A 21,235-nucleotide genomic window follows, 5' to 3' on the forward strand; every position below is an offset into this window, starting at 1 on the left:
ATTATATCTAGCATTTGTAGGATTTCCAGTGGTTTACATTGTCAGGTTGGACATAATAGATTAGACCTCAGGTTTGTATGTATCAAGTTTGCATTGTTAGTCCTAGGTTTTCTAAACATTTAGACTATGGTTTGTCATAGGTTAGACATAGGACTTATGTTATGTTATGCAAAAGCTTAGACCTAAAATTTCTAATACTTTAGACCTAGGGTTTTTAATAGGTTAGACCTGTGTATTCTGATCTGTCAGACCTAGGGTTTCTAATAAGTTAAACCTACGGTTTGTAATAGCTTAAGTTTAAGCATTGTATTCATTACATTAGGTTAGACCTAGGATTTGAAACTGTTTAGACACAGGAGTTATAACAGATTAGACTTAGAGATTGTAAAGTTTGCAATATTTTACACCTAGGAATAGGTTAGGCCTAGGACTTATTACAGGTTTACAGGTTTGCTGTAGGTTACACCACAGGTTTGTAATAGATTGGACCTGGGGTTTAAAAATAGTTAGACTCAGAGATTATAATAAGTTAAACGTAGGGCTTCTAAGGTATGCAATAGGATAGATGAACGATTTGTAATAGGTTAGATCTAGGATTTGTAGGGTTTGCAATGTTTTAGACTTAAGAGTTTGTAATAGGTTAGACCTAGTGTTTATAGGGTTTGTTAAAGGTTAAACCCATGGTTTGAAACTGGTTAGATGCAGGGATTGTAACAGCTTAGATTGTGGGTTTGTAATAGGTGAGAGCTATGATATTTAGTCTTTTATAGATTAGGCACATTAATTCTAGAATTTGCGATATGTTACACCTAGGGTTTGTTAGCAGTTAGAGTAGGGTTTCTAATGTGTTAGACCTAGAAATTGTAATATTTTATACCTAGGCTTTGCAGTAATTTCAAACAAGGGTTTGTAGAGTTTGCAGTAGGTTAGACCAATGTTTTTAAATAGGTTAGACCTAGGGATTCTAACAGGTTAAACCTTTTTGTCATAGGTTAAACCTTGAGTTTCCTGGGTTTGCAATAGGTTAGACCTTGAGTTGTATTGGCTATCATGTTTAACCTGGGCTTTGTAATGTATTAGACCAAGGGTTTGTAGAGATCGCAATTGATTGTATTTGTAGGGTTTGTAAAAGTTAACACGCAAGGTTTGTAATAAGTTAGACCTAGGGTTTATAGCATTTTCAGTAACTTAGACCAAGAGTTTACATCTAGGGTTTCTAATAAGTCAGACCTGGGATTTCTAATATGTTAGACATAGGATTTGTCATAGGTTAGACCTAGAGTTTATCAAAGGTTAAACCCAAGGTTTGTATTGGTTGCAAAAGGTTAGACCTAATAGGTTAGAACAAGGGTTTATATGGTTTATTGACCATAGTTTTCATTAGATGTACTTTTTGAAAAGTTTCTAATAGGTTAGACCCAGAGATTACAGCAGGTTAGACTTGGGGTTTGTAGGGTTTGCATTAGGTCAGATCAATGTTTTTTGACTGATTAGACCTAGGGATTGTCATAGGTTAGACCCACAGTTTGTAGGGTTTCCAGTAAGTTAGACCAAGATTTTCCAATAGGTTAGATGTAGGATTTCTCATACAACCCCAATTCCAAAAAAGTTGGGACGCTGTGTAAAATGCAAATAAATGTAAATAAAAACAGAATGCAATGATTTGCAGATCTTATAGAACCATATTTTATTCACAATAGAACACAGAACACATATCAGATGTTGAAAGTGAGACATTTTACCATTTCCTGAAAAACATTAACTCATTTAGAACTTGATGGCAGCAAAGCATCTCAAAAAAGTTGGGACATTAGGTTCATTGGCAACAGGTCAGTAACATGATTTTGCAGTGTCCACACTTTTTTGGAAACAGTATTGTAAATGAGACCTAGGTTTTGGAAACTTTATTGTAGTTTTGACTAAGGGATTGAAACTGGTAACACCTAGGAATTATAGTAGGTTAGACCAAGAATTTTAGGGCTAGCAATAGGTTAGACCTAGGTTTTGTAAGAGGTTAGACAAAAAGTTAATAATAGGTTAGAACAAAGGATTAACATAGTTTAGACCTAAGGTTTGAAGAGTGTGCAGTAGGTTAGACCTAAGGTTTGCAGAGTTTGCAGTAGGTTTGGTTAGACCTAGGCTTTGTAGGGTTTGCAACTGGTTAGACTTAGAGTTATTAACAAGATAGATATAGGTAGTGTAGTGTTTGTTGTAGGTTAGACCAAGGTGGTGTAAAAAGTTAAATATAGGTTTTGCAGAGTTTGCCATAGATAGACCTAGGGTTTCCACAACAGTTACATTTAGAGATTGTCATAGGTTACACTTGGGGTTTGTAGGGTTTGCAAAAGATTAGACCTAAGATCTGATAGAATAGACATAGGGTTTGTCAAATGTTAAATCTAGAGAATTTGTAGGACTTCCAGTAGGTTGGACCTAGGGTTTGAACAGTTTGTAATAGCTTAGACCAGGGGGTTTCAAAAAGGTAAGACCTAGAGTTGGTCATAGGTCAGACCTAGGATTAGTAGCGTTTGCAATAAACCTTGCATTTTTAATAGGATATTCCTAGGATATCTAAAAGGTTACAGCAAAAAAATTGTCATTGATCTAGGATTTGTAGTTTTATAGATCAATTACAATAGGTTAGTCCTATACAGTTTGTAGGGTTTGCAGCAGGTTAAACCTAGGGTTTCTAATAGGATAGACATAGGTCTGAAGGCTTTGCAGGACATTAGACTAGTTCGCATCAGTTACAATAGGTTAGTCTTAGGTTTTTCAAGAGGTTAGACCAAGGGTTTTAAAAAGGTTAGACATAGAGTTTCTTGTAGGTCAGATCAAGGGTTTGTAGGATTTGCAGTAGTTTAGACCTATGAGTTGTAGAGTTTGCAACAGATTAGCCTGTTTGGTTCTAGACCTTGGGTGAAACCTAGGGTTTGAAGAGTTTGTTATAGAGTAGACCAAGAGATAGAAATGGTAAAACAAATGTATCATACCAGATTAGACCAAGGGTGTGTAGAGATTGTAAAATGATAGAACTAAGGTTTGTAATAGGTCAGATCAAGGATTTTTTGTCTATTTTAGGTTAGACCTAAAGGGTGTAAAAAGTTAAGTTTTGTCACAGGTTAGACTTAGGCTTTGTAGGGTTTGCAAAAGATTAGACCTAAGATATCTAAAAGAAAAGACATAGGGTTTGCCAAATGTTAAGTCTAGAATTTGTAGGACTTCCAGTATGTTGCACCTAGGGTTTGAACAGTTTGTAATAGGTTAAACCAAGGATTTTTAGTCTACTTTAGGTTAGACCTAGAGGGTGTAAAAAGTTAGAAGTCGGGTTTCTAAAAGGTTAGACCACATTTTTAATTATAAGAAAGACCTAGGGTTTGCTATATGTTTGCTTCAGGGTTCTTAGGATTTTCAGTTGTTTTTGCCTAGAGTTTGCAGTGGGTTTGACCTAGGGTTAATAATATAATAAGTGTAGGGTTTATCATGGGATTAGACCAAGGTTTGTAGTTTTAACATAAGTTGGACCTATGGTTTGTAGATTTTGTAATAGGTTACACTTCGGGTTTGTAATGAGTTAGACTTATAGATTGTCATAGGTAAGACATCGAATTTTAAGGGTTTTCTCATTGGTCAGATGTTTGGAACAGGTTAGACCATGATTTTGTATTGTATTGTACAGTTGCAGCTCAATTTAAAACAGTCACATTTCTGGTTTGCCATCATCCATCTACTACCATCATGTGAATGCAGCAGTAGACTTAAGAGCTGTCAAATGTCTGATTCATAGGGCATGCAGTAGGTTAGACCATAGGTTTGTAGAGTTTGAAATAAGTTAGATCTAGGTTTTGCAGGTTTTGCTAGAGGTGAGACCATTTGGTCTATTCTTTAGACCTTGGATTTAGAAGGTTTTTAGTCGGGTAGACCAAAGGTTTAAACAAGTGAGACTTAGGATTTGAGGAATTTGTTATAGGATAGACATAGGGTTTTAAACTGGTTAGATGCAGAGATTATGATGGCTTAGGTTTGTAGGGTTTGTAACAGGTTAGACTTATTGTTTACACCAAGGGTTACTGTAGTTTAGACCAAGGGTTTGCAGAGATTGCAATAGGTTAGACCTAACCTAGGGTGTGTAATATGTTAGATCTAGGGTTTGTCCTGGGTTAGACTAAGGGTTTGCAGGGCAGGGAGTGTAAAAGGTTATACCTACTGTTTGTAGGGATGGTAATAAGGCTAATAAATTAGATCTAGGCTTTGTAAGGGTTGACCTAGGACTGTTATAAAAGGTTGTATGAAAAGTTAGACTGAGGGTTTTTAGGGTTCCTAAAAAGATTAGACATTGGTTTTGTAGGGCTTGTAGCAGGGTGTGCGACAGGTTAGATAAGTAGTGCACAACTGCAGTTCTGGAGGGCTGGTGTCCAGCATAGTTTGGTAGTTTCCCTACTAACACACCCACTAAACCTGGTGAATAACAGATGAGTGTAATCAGGTGTGTTTGAGCAGGTAATGCATCCCTATGGTTTGAAGGATTTGTTATGGGTTAAACCTCAGGTCTGTAATAGGTAAGACCTATTAAGGGTTTTCAGTGAGTTCAATCTGTGGTTTGTGGGGTTTGCAGCAGCATTTGTCACAGTTTAGACCTAGGGTTTGTAATAAGTTAGCCTAGGGTTGTAATAAGCAGACCTAGGGTTTGTGAAAACCCTAAGGTTATAAACTGGTTATACAAAGAGATTGTATTAGGTTAGACAAGTGGTTCCTAGATGACCCCCTGCACTCCACATTTTAGTGTTTTCCTGCTCTAACACACCTACTTCACCTCAGGAAGGTCTTGCTAAATAACTGATCTGTTGGATCAGGTGTGTTGGGAGCAAGGAACACACTAAAATGTGCAGCTTTGGAAACCACTGGATTAAAAACCACGGGTTTGAAGGGTTAATTAAATTAGACGGTGGTCATGGAATGGGTTTGACCTAGAGTTTGTAATAAGTGAGACTAAGGGTTTGAAAAGTTTGTTACTTGGCAGATGTAGGGCTTGAAACTGCTTAGACTTGGGTATTGCAATATGATAGAAGTAGGATTTATCGGTTTATAATACACTTAAAATAGTAGTAGTTGAGTTTAAAATAGGTTAGCCATAGGATTTGTGAGCCCCAGGGTCGATAACAGATTAGAAGTAGGGTTTTGTGGGATCTGTTAGATTTAGTCTTGTAGTATGATAGACCTAGCATTTGTGGGGTTTATAATAGTGTTTGTCATAGCATAGACCTAGTATTTGTAAAATGTGAGACTTAAGGTTCGAAGAGTGTTATAGTTTAGACCTAGAGTTTGAAAGTGGTTAGACAAACGGATTGTAACAGGTTGAACCTACGGCTTTTAGTGATGCAACAGGTTAGACCTAGGTATTGTAAGAGGCGAGATCTAGGGTTTTGAGAATGTTCTATAGGTTAGAACTAGGGTATGAAACTGGTTAGGCCCAAGAATTGTGTTAGGTGTAGAGTCTGCATTAGGTTAGACCTAGGGTTTGCAATAGGTTAGACCCAAGGTATGTTAGAGGTTCACTCTAGGTTTTGTGGGGTTTGTAGTAGTGTTTGTAATGGTTTAGACCTAGAGTTTGTATCAAGTGAGACCTAGGGCATGAAGGACCTTGTTATAGGTTACACTTTGGCTTGTAGAAATTGCAGTTGCTTAGACTTGCGGTTTATGATAGGTCAAACTTTGGGTTTTTTAAATGATGGGTCCTAGGGTTTGCAATACATTAGACTTATGGTTTTGTCATAGAGTATACTTGGTTTGCAGGTTTTTAGTAGGTTGCAATTAAGGTTTCTAATAGGTTAGCCCTAGGATTTCTTATAGGTTTACATACATAGGTTTTATGGAGTTATGTGGAGCAATAATTTAGACATATTGTTTGCAATATGGTTGACCTTGGGTTTGTAGAGTTTGAAATAGGTTAGAACTAAGGTTTGTAGGATTGTAATGGTTTTTGTCTTAGTTTAGACCTAGGGTTTGTAGGGCTTGTGATAGATTAGATGCAAAGGTTTTAAAAAGCTTAGATAGAGTAGGCTTAGTGCCTGTAGTATGTTGGCGTTTTACAAAACGTTAGGGTTTAGAGTTACAAACTCAAACTCTGTTAGTAAACTCTCAGGAAAACCAATTACAAACCATAGGTCTTAGGGGTGGGAATCTCTAGGCATCTCACGATTTGATTCAATTATGATTCAGAGGGCTGCGATGCGATTATAAAACTTATCGATGCATCTCGATGCATCTTTTTTTAGCATTTATATTTTCTATATAGCATTTATATTTTCTCACTATGTGAGCACAAGTTTTGAGTTCAAGTTTCAAGTTTATTTGTACAACATGTCAGGACATTTATGTATTGAAATGCTTGTGGTGAGGCACGGGTGATCACTCTACAGAAAGTAAATGAGTAAAAAATAAAAATACAAGAAAAACCAACTGAAATATATTAAATACACACAAAATATACACAGAATATAGAGATGATATACATTTTAAAGTGACTCGGCGTTATTGTTATTTAAAGTGACTTGGAACATTTAAAGCAAAGTATTTGTAATGATCCATAATGAATTTACTTCCAATATCTTTTTTTATAAAACAAATGGAAGTGATGTGGCAAGTGCACTAGAAGGCTCTCATTCAGTGCTCTTGTTTAGAGCACGAGAAGCTGCTGCTACTCATTTGCGATAAAATGCACAGTTACGGTGGCAGTGGATGTCCACGCAGCACATGTTAAGGCTATTCTACCCGTTTTCTTTAGTGATTTTATAACTTTGGTTTTGGTCTCGTTGTAGAGATCAGGTCACCTAGCAATGATGCATTATTCGCATTTATAAGCAGCGCAGTTGGTTTCCTGGTACATTAAATCTGCAACGAAAGACTGTCACACACTAAAAAGTGGCAAAGCTTAAGTTAACTTCTCTTTCGAATTCTCCCGTTCCACCTTAAATGGTGCCACATTTACATTCGGCGCCTCAGTTAGAATGTAAGGTGGAACGGGTAAATTCGAACGAGAATGAGAAGCGACTTCAGCCTCATAAAACAGTCGAACGTAGAGAGACATTTCACAAGAAACTGCTCTAGTTTTGAGGAAAAGTGTCCTGGTGGAGATGGGAGGAAAGCGGCTATAGCTGAGCCAAAGCTTAAAGCAGAGCAAAATAAATCTGCATTTTCGTTTATATTGTTTAGCCTATACTAGGACATTATCACATACTGAGACATACTGGTCATTAAATGTTACAGCATTTAACATTAAATGTTATTTTTGTTGAAAGGACAACATGTCTCTTCTTAACATTTGTGTTGTGACTCCTGACCTGACCTGGCTTTAATGCAGAGGGTGCTGGTCGGATTTCTCGCTCATCCGTGTGTGTTTTTGTTATGTGCCGCCACAGACTGTCCGGGCGCTGCACTTCCGCACTTCCAAGTTCCGCCTTTTGCATTCCGTCAACATTAAATATCAAAATTAAATATTTAGAAAATTGATTTTTGACATTTGTGAATCGATTCAGAATCGTTCACGTTCGCATCGCGATGCATCTAAGAATCGCAGGTCCCAGGGGTGTCCAAACTTATCCTCAAAGGTCCAATGTGGTTGCAGGTTTTCATTCCAACAGGCATGAGCACATGCGATCAATTGCTGAAGATGAAGACCAACTGATTAAACAAGTGGAATCCAGCTCAATTGGCATTAAAACCTGCAGCCACACCTGCCCTTTGCAGATAAGATTGGACACCCCTGGTCTAACCTATCACAAACTCTACAATCAAGATGTCTCCTATTACAAGCCCCAAGTCTAAACAATCAATCTGAAGTCTTACACACCCTCCAAACCCTCAGTCTAACCTATCACAAACCCTTAAACACTTAAAACCTATTACAAACCTATTAATTACGAACTTACCTATTACTGACCTATTACAAAGCCTGCAAACCCTTGTTCTAACTAGTAAAAACCCAGTATCTAAACTGTTTCTAAACCTAGGTCTATCTTATTGTGAACACTAGGTCTAACCTATTAGAAATACTAGGACTAATGTTTTACAAATCTTACAAACTTTAGGTGTAACCGGTTACCAACCTGTGCCCTATTTACAAAACCCTAATTCCATCATCACAATCCATAGGTTGAACAATACTGCAATCTGCTTAACTATAAGTGTTCAAAATTATGGCAATGTGTTAATATATTTATATGAGGGTATATATATATTTTTTTGACCAATACAAAACCCCAATTCTCTCTCTGTATCACCTGTAAATGCTTTAGATCTGTTGTAAAAAAGCCCCTACAAAAGGCATGAACTTTCTCTACCACAACATCTGAGGGTGGTTAAGTTGGTGGATCATGTAAATATGCCACATGACCACAGTATATGAAAATTTGCTTCCAGTGCTACACAGCCTTGGTATAAATTTAAGGACCGGTTCTGATACTAATTAAATATCTATGCCTACAGCCTTTACAAGCAGATTTGCAGAATATCACTGGAAATCTTGGAATGCCGCATGTTCCTTTGTGTAGAACCAAGTAGAACATTTTCCATTGCTTATTTTCTTCTCAGATATTAAAGAGGAGCTGGAAGTATCAAAAATTGAATACACCAAACCAAGGTAATGTAAACCTTTTTCATCTTATTTCTTGTAGAGATAGATATACTCAATAAAAATACTCAAGAAAATGTCTAATAAAAAGCATATTATTTATGTAACAGATACATACAGCACAGTCATCAATCATGCTGAGTCCTGGGCACAGGATAGGGATCTGGCTTATGACTGGCTTCCTAGCCATCCTTACTGTCTTTTTCAATGTCTATATCTTACTGGTGAATCAGCGGAACTGCAGAAAGAACCATTTACATATTTGTCCAGGCGACACCATAATGACTGGAATATCTCTGGCTAGCATTGGCCATCAAGTCCTCTCCTACTTCTGGATGACCATGGTTGAGATAGATATAAACTGTGTATATGACATGGTGGAATCCATTCTGCTAGTGTTAGTTGTTTCTCTGAAGTTCTCAATTATGTGGACCACTGCCTTCCTAACTTTCTTCTACAGCACCAAACTCGTGATTGAGCCCATCCACTGCTACACACGCATCCAGGAGGCTATCCTCAAGCATGTTCTCACTGTAGTGATTGTTATTTTCCTTTGTGGTTTCACCAACTGTTTACCACTACTGAAGGTCCTAACATACCAGAACAGCAGCACAGGAAGCATCAACTGTGGCTCAATCACACCAGAGGGGGTCTTCGGTCTAAGCTACATTATCTATCTTGTGGTCATTGCAGATATTGTTCCAGGTATACTGATGATCAAATGCAGTGTCTCCATTTCATACCATCTGGCCATCCATCTTCGTCACATGAAGGAAAGTACTAACGGTGCTCACGCTCCAAAGCTGGGCACTCAGATGCGGGTCATCAGGATGAACCTCACCCTAGTGGTGGTGTTCCTTTGCTTTTTGCTCGTAGACCTTTACACCCAATCCAAATTAGTGTTACAAAGTGAGAACACTATTGGTTTGACAACTCTTTTCTCCACACTTTATACCACAGCCAGCGGATTTGTGCTTATCTATGGAAAGAAGAGCTTCTGGAAAGAATTTCTTCAGTGGTATAACTCCTTCTTAGATGAGTACTTTTGTTTAAACTGTATGAAAATACCAGAGAGTAAGAACACAAAGCAGAGTGTTCCCAAGCACTAAGTTTTGTTCAATATATATTTGCTGTCAAATGACCTATTATTAGTGTATGAGGCTGTAGCGTGACATTGAATGTATAATAATGTATAAGATACAAGTCAAATCTAAATTCTTTGGCAAGATCAAAAACAGTATACAGTATGTATTTCCTGATGCAACTTAATTCATCATATAACATTTAGCTGTGACCAAAACAGAATTGTTCCTAATTCCTAAAGATATTCTTAATAAGAAAGCCATACCCTGTCTGAACCATTAGTTTTTTGAGTGTACTTCTCTACCAACTGCAGACCCAGGCTATTTTATATATTCTTTAATTCAGACCACAATCCATTTAGCATTATGTAATTTATTCAAAGCTATAACATCTTAAAATTGGTTTAGATTGCTTTCAGGAGAAAAGAATATTACCAAGGTTTCAGACTGATAAGAAATCATCTATAAATCCTGTAGTAGCTAATAAAATGTCTCCTGACTACTTCAGGTATGTGTATGTACACTGTTTGTATATTCAGTCTGTTCAGTTGATTTTCATACTGTCCATGTAGACTGTACAAAAGGGTATTTTTTTTAAATAGTCTACATTTATTCAACTCAAACTATACTGTAATAGGCTACATGTACATTTTCCGTTATGCTTGTCTGTTTCCCTGCATTTTAGGGGAAAATTCTTTGCCTTACTAAACTAAAATTAAAAACTGGTTGACTCTATTGATTTTATGTACTTCTAGGTAGAAATCGTATTTACATGTATCTACATTAAAAAGATGCAGTGGTTGTCAATCTATACCATTATGTTTTTGCCATATTACCTACCTCTAGGTTGAAGATCTCCAGACTTCAACTTGCACTTAGTATGCACTTCAAATCTCCAACAGAGCAATGAAGTCAGAGCTCATCACAACGACCTTTAAAAATAACTATTATTGCTATAAATCAGTTTATAAAGAGTATATCAGACGCTCCCTGCATATGCACATTAGAAACAACATATCCACCATTATGCAGACATTCACACAAATCAAGTAATAAATCAAGATCTTTAATTTTGTTTGGTTTGTAGTACAGTTTCATTTTTAAGAAAAGTAATATCACAACTTAATCAGACCACATAATTTACAACCAGTTTAAATTATCTCTCAATGAAAAACTATTTACACAATTGTTTAAAAGCCTTTCTTTGCATTTCAAGATAATGTAGTCTACACATAATTAAATTTTGTTGTTTTAGTATGCCACTACTGCTCAAAAGTACAAGTCCAGGAACTTAACAAAAAGCAAAATGTACCAACCTTTTGAATGTTTTGTATAACATAATTATAGAAGCAGATCCGTAAGAGGGAGCACAGAGCTGACATGAATATGTATTATGTATTATTCTTTATCCTATATGTATAATTCTATCCAGTGCATTGCTCAATAATAGGATAAACAGACTGTGGTAAGAAGGGTCAGAATGTTTTAGTGTTTAATGCCCAAATATCACTGTATACTACATTTTACGCTTCAGATTCAGAGTGAACTGTACAACTGTTGACTAAATCATGATTTAAATGGGTAGAATATGTGCTCACAGCATTTAAACCATAAACACTTTCCCCTCATGACATTGTATTACACTCTCCTTTATTACACTGCTTCTAAAAGGCTACCGCCCTCAAATTTTTGCGTGATATACTTGAACCTTGAATGATCAATATTTTCAACACATCAGTACCCCAAAGATTAAAAACTGGAGCTGTCAGTAAGAACACTTAAATGGTATAATATATGCCTAAAAGTATCCAGACACTTATTCTATTCTAATTCTAGTCTACATTTGCTCAATTGTGCACACACAGCAGTGTCAACAGTAAAAGACTCTTTAGCGCAGGGGTATCCAATCTTATCTGCAAAGGGCCAGTGTGCCTGCAGGTTTTCACTCCAAAAAAGCTAAAGCACACCTGATTCTACTTGTTTAATCAGTCTTAGTCTTCAAACATTTCATCAGGTGACCTCCTGCTTTGGTAGAGTGAAAGCCTGCAGCCACATCGGCCCTCTGCGGATAAGATTGGGCACCACTGCTTTAGCGGCTTGGTTACCTAACTATTCATACCTACTCATTTCTTAGATGTCCTAAACTGCTTCACAATTCCAAAAAGGGTTGTTTTTGAAATAATGCTTTTAATTAAGATATAAGTCGCTTCAAAAATGGTCCCGTTTTCATGCTTTTCACGTTTTCATGTTTTTTCCTGTAGAGTTGAAATAATTCTACATTATTGAATGACTAATTTGAAAAATTTTTCATGAGGTATTTTTTTTTTTGTAGAATGTCACAAACTGAGGCTAAATCTAAAAGTCTATTCACAAGTAATTCAAAATTCGTGGAGCCCTTGGTAATTACTTCTGACATTCATGCCCTTTCTTTGGCAGTACTATCAGTGCATCACTTTTATTTATTTGCTGATGATGGAATAAAAATATAAGACAAAATGTCCCATAACTGTTTTACTTTTACTTTTTTCCCCTGTTTAAACTGTTATAGAACGGGACTATTGGTCTGATACTGTGCCTCACATCCACATGTGGAATCAGCTAAACTGATCAGTACACTGACACAGGACACAGGACAACTGGAATAACAACCAGGAAAAAGAATTCTTAACTCAAAGCCACCATTAATCATCATTGTGACTCAACTGAGAAAAATTTAGTTAAGATAAAATACCCACATAGCATTTGTAAGCAGGAGTGTAAATATCATTCAAAACCATTAACAGTAGGCTAGAGTCCCATTCTTGTATACACACACATGCAAGCATGCGCACTCTTGAAGGAAGTCTTTTCATTGTGGATGGTATTCTTGAGCAGGGAACATGGACTTGCGAGTTTTGGGAGGGGGAGGGGGCGGCTTGCTGTCCACTTTCATTGGCAACACAGGTGTAAACTACAGATTAAAGAGGTAAAAAAGAAAAAAAAAAGAATGTCAGGGTAACAATTTAAAATTTATTCTGTTTTCAGTGTTAATATGAAACAAACAGGTCAAATGATGAATAATGAATCATGACATCACATTATTTCGTGTAGTTAATCACTATACATACATACACACACACACACACACATATACACATATACATATATATATATATATATATATATATATATATATATATATATATATATATGTGTGTGTATAACAGCATTAAAAAAACAACACAAAACAGTAGCGCCAATAATACGTTTTCATGTTAACATATTGATAGCCCTAGAAATAAATATGAAAGAACAGTGTGTGAGGGAGGAGGCCAAACAGAGGTTAAAGTGTCCTCCTACCTCAAATGAATTGGTAGTGTAGTCACTCTCGTTCAGGTGCTTCTTAGGGGGCATGGGTGGAGGTGTATTTGGGGTCTCAGCAGTGTTGACGCTAGTGTCACTTAGGAGAGATGAATAACCTAAAGAAAACATTATGCAAGTGCCGAAGCTTTTATATATAACATACCATGAATAATGTGTGTAGGAAAGGGTGGTTCCACTCACTAGAGCTTCGAGGTGTGTGTGGAGAGGCTGGCAGAGGGCTAAGAGGGTTCTTTAAGCTGAGACTGCTTGAATCTCCATGAAACAGCGATAGTGCAAGCCTCCGATCCCCAATGGTGAGACTTTTAGGCCTCTGTTGCTTTTCTGGAGGGGTCTGTACATACACACACACACACACACACACACACACACACACAGACATACAGACACAGACACACACAGACAGACACATACACACACAGACACACACACAAAGACATACATTACAGCAGTGGTTCAACTTTTTATAGTCCTGTACCCCTTTAGTCATTTGACCACCTGCTGCATACCCCTTCTCACTTCTTTTACATACACAAATACATACAGCCATGATGCAAGACATTTAGCTTTAATCAAGTCTCCTTTAAATTATCAAACATGTTTACGATCCAATGACACCTCACACCAAATATACTAAATAGTATTGAATAAATAACGGGCCTCATTCACCAACAGTTCTTAAGAAGAAATTCTCAGAAGTGAGAATATGTAGATCTGATCATTTTTGAACATTTATTTCTTGAGAAATTACCCTCTACAGAAACTACCTTCAAATAATAACAAAAAAAGAGCAGCCATTTGTCATGTGCTGGATGTCATCTCTCACACTCATCACTCATGCATTTATGCCAGAGCTGCTATCAAGAAATCTAGCATTGGGTTTAGATTTAGAAACTGTTATTATCCAAGCAGCTCAGTGATTGCACTGGAGTTCTTGCAAATAATACACAATGGAACATAAATAATATTGCTTGTAACAGTTTTTATATTCTTAATTAAACATTGATTGGCATTATTACTCCAAGCAACTCAACAATTGCACTACTGTATTTGCAAATAATATATAATAGAATTTATAATATTTAACAATGCATATATTTAATAATAACTGATATAAAATAGAATATGCAAAAATTATTCATAACAAAACTATTAAGGCATATTTTATAAATACTTTATGAAATAAATTCTGTGTTAGGTAAGCAGCAAATACCTCATCTGTGTCAGCCAGCCTTTCCAAGAGGACCTGAGACTTGCTTACGCTCCATTCTTTCCTGTTCTTTTTGCTGATTCGGTTATCCTCCTCAGAGCATGACAAATATGACATTCTCCTATCACTTAAATGGGACAGGAGAGAACTATGGGAAAAAAAACAGATAGAAAGACAGGGTGGAGGCCAAATGTATCATCAGGATTTATTAGGGTTTAAGCACGCAGTGCGTAGAACCCTATTGAAATTGTCAAGATTTTTCTTATTATTATTAGGGTTCAAGCATGCAATGCTTTGAACCCTATTGGAATTGTCAAGATTTTTCTTATTAGGGTTCAAGCATGCAATGCATTGAACCCTATTGGAATTGTCAAGATTTTTCTTATTAGGGTCCAAGCACGCAGTGCGTAGGACCCTATTGTTTTTGTTAGAGTTTTTCTTATTATTATTAGGGTCCAAGCACGCAAGTGCGTAGGACCCTATTGTTTTTGTTAGAGTTTTTCTTATTATTATTAGGGTCCAAGCACGCAGTGCGTAGGACCCTATTGTTTTTGTTAGAGTTTTTCTTATTATTAGGGTTCAAGCATGCAATGCATTGAACCCTATTGAAATTGTCAAGATTTTTCTTATTAGGGTTCAAGCACGAAGTGCGTAGAACCCTATTGGAATTGTGCGGATTTTTCTTATTATTATTAGGGTTCAAGCATGCAATGCATTGAACCCTATTGGAATTGTGAGAATTTTTCTTCTTCTTATTATTATTATTTTTCTGCCCTGAAACGGAACGCACAGCCCAAACCGTAAGTCCTAGAGACACCAAACTTGGTCAATAGGTAGTAGTCCCTCCCGCTACTCAGGCGCAAGAAACCAGCCCTGTCGGCCACAAGGGGGCGCTACAGCGAAGGCCAACGCGTTAGGGTCTATATCTCCTAAACTAGATTTTTGGCAGACAAGCCATATTTTTTTCCTAAAAAAAAATATAAATATATATAATGGAGTATGCCAAGTTTGGTCCAGATTGGCCTTTGGGGGTGCTTCAGCACTCAAAAACACTGAAAAATCAATAAAAATGATATTACAATGTTATTACAAGGTCCACATATAAACAATTGGTGTCATGTGACTCAGTCCACTAAGAGGAACAACTGTCTAATTGCATGTTATGTCAAAAATTGCACTGCTTGTCTTTTATTTTGGCTTACTATACAAAAGCTTGAGGCCTTTCTAGGCCTAATATAAGAGAAGGCTTGAGGCCTTTTTAGGCCTAATGGCCTAAACCAGATGCTTGAGGCCTTTTTAGGCCTAATGGGCTAAACCTGCAGAAGGGCCCGTACTGCTGTTGCGTGCTTGAACCCGCTCATTGCCGCTTGCGGCTATATTTATTATTATTATTATTTTTCCGCCCTGAAACGGAACGCACAGCCCAAACCGTAAGTCCTAGAGACACCAAACTTGGTCAATAGGTAGTAGTCCCTCCCGCTACTCAGGCGCAAGAAATCAGCCCAGTCGACCACAAGGGGGCGCTACAGCGAAGGCCAACGCGTTTGGGTCTATATCTCCTAAACCAGATTTTTGCCAGACAAGCCATATTTTTTTCCTGGTTCTATGGGTCCAAATAAACCTTTTGGCTATTTTGATTATTTAGCTCCGCCCACTTAGATTTTTCGCAATACTGCAAAATGTGCGAAACCTACTTTTGCGAACTAGTCCTCCAATTTTGGCCCGATCCTCATCCATTTGGTGTAAAAAAATTCCATAGTTTTCCATACAGCATGGCTGCCATATGCAAATGAACCCTTCTGGATAAATTCAAAATAATTCAGAATTAATTTAAAAATCTCTAACTCAAGAATCCTTCAGTCAAAAAATTTCAAACTTCACAGGCCATGTCAGTAGCCCATTCTGAGGTAGCCATTCGATTTTTGTGCGCATAAGTAATTAGGGGGCGGAGCAACAAAAACAGGGCATTTTCTCTGCAGCCGTACATCCGATCAGCTCAAACTTTGCATGCTGCATCCTCTCGGGCCAGTCTACAAGTGCGACTATAAGGACATTTGGATACATTGAAATTTGTGGTCGCCATCGGCCAATAAGCATTCAGCAGGCCATTTGACAGGCTTAACATTGACCAATCATGACGAAACTTGACTGGTGTCTATATGTAGCCACTTTCTAACAACCAGTCGAGTTTCAAAAGATTTGACCACTGGGGGGCGCTATTTCAAAAATTTACATATTATTACATGTTATTACAATATTATTACAATTTTCGCCTAGAGCCTATTGTAGTACATTGGGACAAACAATTTTGCCAATACATGTTTATTAAAAATCTGCATAGTTTTTCCGTAATCGATAAATGTTTTAAAACCCTACTTTTCGAACTAGTCTCTGGATTTTGATCCAATCTTGTCAAAGTTTGTCTAGAACAATTCTGTGGCATCTTTAGGTAAATAATTATCAAAAACATTTTGACTTTTCTACTAAGGGTCATGTGGATTCATCACCAAATTCCTGCATATGTGGCATTGTTAGCTCGATTAGCTATAACTCACCAGTCATTGGTCAGATCATGTTCAAACTTTGAGTATTTATACAAATTGAGATTCTAATGGAGTATGCCAAGTTTGGTCCAGATTGGCCTTTGGGGGTGCTTCAGCACTCAAAAACACTGAAAAATCAATAAAAATGCTATTACAATGTTATTACAAGGCCCACATATAAACAAATGGTGCCATGTGACTCAGTCCACTAAGATGAACAACTTTCTAATTACATGTTATGTCAAAAATTGCACTGCTTGTCTTTTATTTTGGATTATTCATTCAAAGATTTCACTATACAAAGACTTACTATACAAAGGCTTGAGGCCTTTCTAGGCCTAATATAATAAAAGGCTTGAGGCCTTTTTAGGCCTAATGGGCGAAACCAAAAGCTTGAGGCCTTTTTAGGCCTAATGGCCTAAACCAGAAGCTTGAGGCCTTTTTAAGCTTAATGGGCTAAACCTGCAGAAGAGCCCGTACTGCTGTTGCGTGCTTGAACCCGCTCATTGCCGCTTGCGGCTATATTTATTATTATTATTATTATTCTTTTTCTCCGATAAAACGAATCGCCCAGACCAAACCGTAAGTCCTAGAGACATGAAACTTGGTCAATAGGTAGTAGTCCCTCCCGCTACTCAGGTTCGCGAAACGAGCCCAACCGGCCTAAAGGTGGCGCTATTGCGCAACACAACGCGTTTGGCTCTATAATTCCTTCCCCAGATTTTTGCCAGACATGACATATTTTTTTCCTGATTCCTTGGGTCCAACAAAACCACTTTGTAATTTGGACCATTAAGCTCCGCCCACTTAGATTTTGAGCTAATTTGCATAATATGCGAAACCTACTTTTGCGAACTAGTCCTACAGTTTTCATCCAATCCTCATGTTTTTGGTGTCAAAAAATTCAGAAGAGCCTGAACCTCAATAATTATCCAGCACATTTTTAATTCTTTACTCAAAATGGCTGCCATATGCAAATTAATCCTTCTGGAAAAATCAAAATAATTCTTATTTAATTGAAAAATCTGTAACTCAAGAATCCTTCACCCAAAAAATTTGAAACTTGACAGGCTTATTCCTAATGAGACTCTGAGGTAGCCTATCCATTTTTGTGCACATTGGTCATTAGGGGGCGCTGTAAATGCTTAATGTGCCTTAATAGCTGTTTCTCAGCATCTGTACATCCGATCAAGTTGAAACTTTGCAAGTACCATCTACTAGTAAGACTTTAAGTGATTCTTTAAGGACACTTTGATATATTGAAATTTATGGCCGCCATCGGCCAATAAGCTTTCAGCAGCCATTTGACAGGCTTAGCCTTAGCCAATCCTCATGATACTTGACAACTATCTCTATCTCACCACCTTCTAACAACCTGCGAAGTTTCAAAACATTTGGCCACTGGGGGGGTGTTATAACAGAAAATCAAGTATATCTTGTACAGATTGTTATTTTTGGTCAAATAACTTAGATGACCTCATGCAGTGCAGTGTTCCAAACACTTTTGTCATTTGAAGTCTATTAAGAAAGTGCTTAGTTTTTTTTCAATCGTCAAATGTTTGAAATTAGCACTTTTCGAACTAGTCCGTGGAATTTGAAGCTACCTTCTCAAATCTGGTCTAGAAATACTCTGTAGCCTCTCTAGGTAAATAATTATCCAGCACATTTTCCATTTTTTGCTAATTGTGGCTTCCCTCCATCACTAAATCATTGCAGCCATAGCGTTGCTAGCTTAAATTGCTATAACTCATCAGTCCTTGGTCCGATCATCTCAAAATTGTAAATATGTTTATAAATTGAGACTCTGATGTGGCTTGCAAAATTTGATCCTGATTGGCCAATAGGGGGCGCTTTAGCACTCAAAAACACCTAAAATCCTTAAAAATGTTGTTACAACAATACTACAAAGTCTACAGATAAATAAGAGGTGTCATTTGATTCAGTTCACTGATCTGAATGACTTTGTAATTACATGTTATATCATAAATTGTGCTCCTTTTCTGGTATTTTGAATTATTCATGTAAAGACTACAGCTTGTAATACCAAGGTCAAAAGGTCAATCTGAACAAAGCTCAATGAAAATCTTTGACAAAGGTCCCTGATCAATATTCATAACATTTGAAGACCTGTGGACCGATTTGACCCACTTTCACTGAGGTCCTTTATGCTTAAAAGGCCCTTATGGGTCCATTGGTTCTGTTTATGTCCTGCTTGTCAAAGCCTTTAACATGGAGAAACTAAATACTTTGCAAACACAACAAAGTCAGAAATGTTACCATTACTCATGTATTTCTACAAACCTTTTTAGATCAGTAAATTGAAATATAAACATCTATTAGGTTTTAAAGCCCGTGCTCATTGTTCTTGACAAATGAAGGCCTGTTGATAAACTCTGATTTCTTTTCGGCCTCTCTGCCTTGAAGGCCCAAAGTGCGTTAGGCCTTATTAGGCCTATTAGGCTTAAAGTGCATGAGAGTTTCTTGGGCTTATGCGTGCTTGGACCCGCTCATTGCCGCTTGCGGCTATATTTATTATTATTCTTTTTCTCCTGAAAAACGTGTTGTGGAGAACAGACCATAAGGCCTAGAGACACCAAACTTGGTGGCTAGATGTAGTTTGTGTGCATCTCGCCAGGCAACAAAAATGACCCCGATTGGCCAAAGGGGGGCGCTATAGAGCATCAAAACACGTTTTGCTTCATAACTTCTACACCATGATGTGTAGAGACAAAATTCTTTTTCTGCCTGATTCCTTGGGTCAAGCCAAACAACTTTGCAATTTGAACCATTTAGCTCCGCCCACTTAGATTTTGTGCTAATTTGCATAATATGCAAAACCTACTTTTGCGAACTAGTTCTAGGGTTTTCACTCAATCCTCATGTGTCTGGTATCAGAAAATTCAGAAGAGTCTTATCCTCAATAATTATCAAAAAATTATAAACAATATGGCTGCCATATGCTAATGAACCCTTCTGAAATAGCTCATAATTCATTTAAAACTCTATAAGTGGAGAATGCTTCTGCCTTCAACATTGAAACTTGACATGCACATTTAAGACAAGATTCTGTGGTAGCATATCAATTTTGGTGGGCATACGTCATTAGTGGGCGGGGCAAATGCCAATTAACTGCTTCTCAGCATCCGTGCATCCGATTGAGCTGAAACTTGGCATGTAGCATCTACTAGACAGACTATAAGTGACTATAAATCCTCATCTCTTTGGTGTCAAAAAATTAATAAGAGCCTGACGGTCAATAATTATCAAAAACATTTTGAGTTTTCCATACAGCATGGCTGCCATATGCAAATGAACCCTTCTGAATAAATTCAAAATAATTCAGAATTAATTGAAAAATCTGTAACTCAAGAATCCTTCAGCCAAAAAATTTCAAACTTCACAGGCCATGTCAGTAGCCTATTCTGAGGTGGCCATTCGATTTTTGTGCGCATACGTAATTAGGGGGCGGAGCAATAGAAACATGGCATTTTCTCTGCAGCCGTACATCCGATCCAGCCAAAACAGTCCACAAGTGCTCGTTTAAGGACAATTGGATATATCAAAATTTGTGGTCGCCATCGGCCAATAAGCATTCAGCAGGCCTTTTGACAGGCTTATCATTGACCAATCATGATGAAACTTGACTGGTGTCTATATATATATACTTCCTAACAACGAGTCGAGTTTCAAAATATTTGACCACTGGGGGGCGCTATTCATAAAAATAAACCTATTATTACATGTTATTACTATATTATTACAGTTTGGATGTAATTGTAGATGAAAATTGATCCATTGTAGTACATTATGCCAAACAATTTTGCCAATGCATCTTTTCTACAAAACTGTATAGTTTTTTTGTGATCGCTAACTGTTTGAAAACCATACTTTTCGAACTAGTCTCTGGATTTTGATCCCATCTTTTCGAAACTGGTCTAGAACAATTCTGTGGCATCTCTAGGTAAATAATTATCAAAAACATCTGGAGTTTTTTACTCATTATGGTGTGTAACAATCAATTAATTGCTGTGGCCATTGCATTGCTAGCTTGAATTGCTATAACTCAACATTCATTGGTCAGATCCTGTCCAAACTTTGAAGTTTTCTTCAGATTAAGACTCAAATGGAGTATGCCAATTGTGGTCCAGATTGGCCTTTAGTGGGCACTTCAGCACTCAAAAACATTGAAAAATCAATTAAAATGCTATTACAATGTTATTACAATGTCTGCAGATAAATGATTGGTGCCATGTGAGTTAGTTCGCTGACCTGAACAACTTTCTAATTACATGTTATTTGAAAATTTGTACTGTTTGTCTTTTATTTTGGCTAATTGATTCAAAGGCTACATTATACAAAGATGTATTATATAAAGGTCAAAAGGTCAGTCTACCCAAAACTTGGTATACTGCCT

The 21,235-nt window shown here is 37.1% G+C and overlaps 2 protein-coding genes across 2 annotated transcripts in view; one reads left to right on the forward strand and one right to left on the reverse strand.

Annotated features, from left to right (window-relative positions):
* The first annotated feature begins 8,583 nt into the window (after positions 1–8,583).
* Positions 8,584–9,735, forward strand: LOC118814070. Its single transcript, XM_036579733.1, has 2 exons — positions 8,584–8,635; positions 8,737–9,735. Exon 2 carries the CDS (start codon positions 8,761–8,763, stop codon positions 9,733–9,735), a length of 975 nt encoding a protein of 324 aa, XP_036435626.1. The 5' UTR covers positions 8,584–8,635; positions 8,737–8,760.
* A 1,018-nt stretch (positions 9,736–10,753) lies between these two features.
* dock5 (dedicator of cytokinesis 5) overlaps positions 10,754–21,235 on the reverse strand; it is a 78,376-nt gene continuing 67,894 nt past the window's right edge. Inside the window, exons 48-51 of the mRNA XM_036578909.1 lie at positions 14,282–14,426; positions 13,252–13,402; positions 13,048–13,166; positions 10,754–12,658 (exon numbers count right to left, since the gene is read on the reverse strand). Of these exons, the coding sequence (XP_036434802.1) occupies positions 12,557–12,658; positions 13,048–13,166; positions 13,252–13,402; positions 14,282–14,426 (517 nt within the window). The 3' untranslated portion in view covers positions 10,754–12,556. The remainder of the gene's footprint in view (positions 12,659–13,047; positions 13,167–13,251; positions 13,403–14,281; positions 14,427–21,235) is intronic.

Source organism: Colossoma macropomum, unplaced genomic scaffold, assembly GCF_904425465.1.
Source record: "Colossoma macropomum unplaced genomic scaffold, Colossoma_macropomum, whole genome shotgun sequence".
Taxonomy (NCBI): Eukaryota; Metazoa; Chordata; class Actinopteri; order Characiformes; family Serrasalmidae; genus Colossoma; species Colossoma macropomum.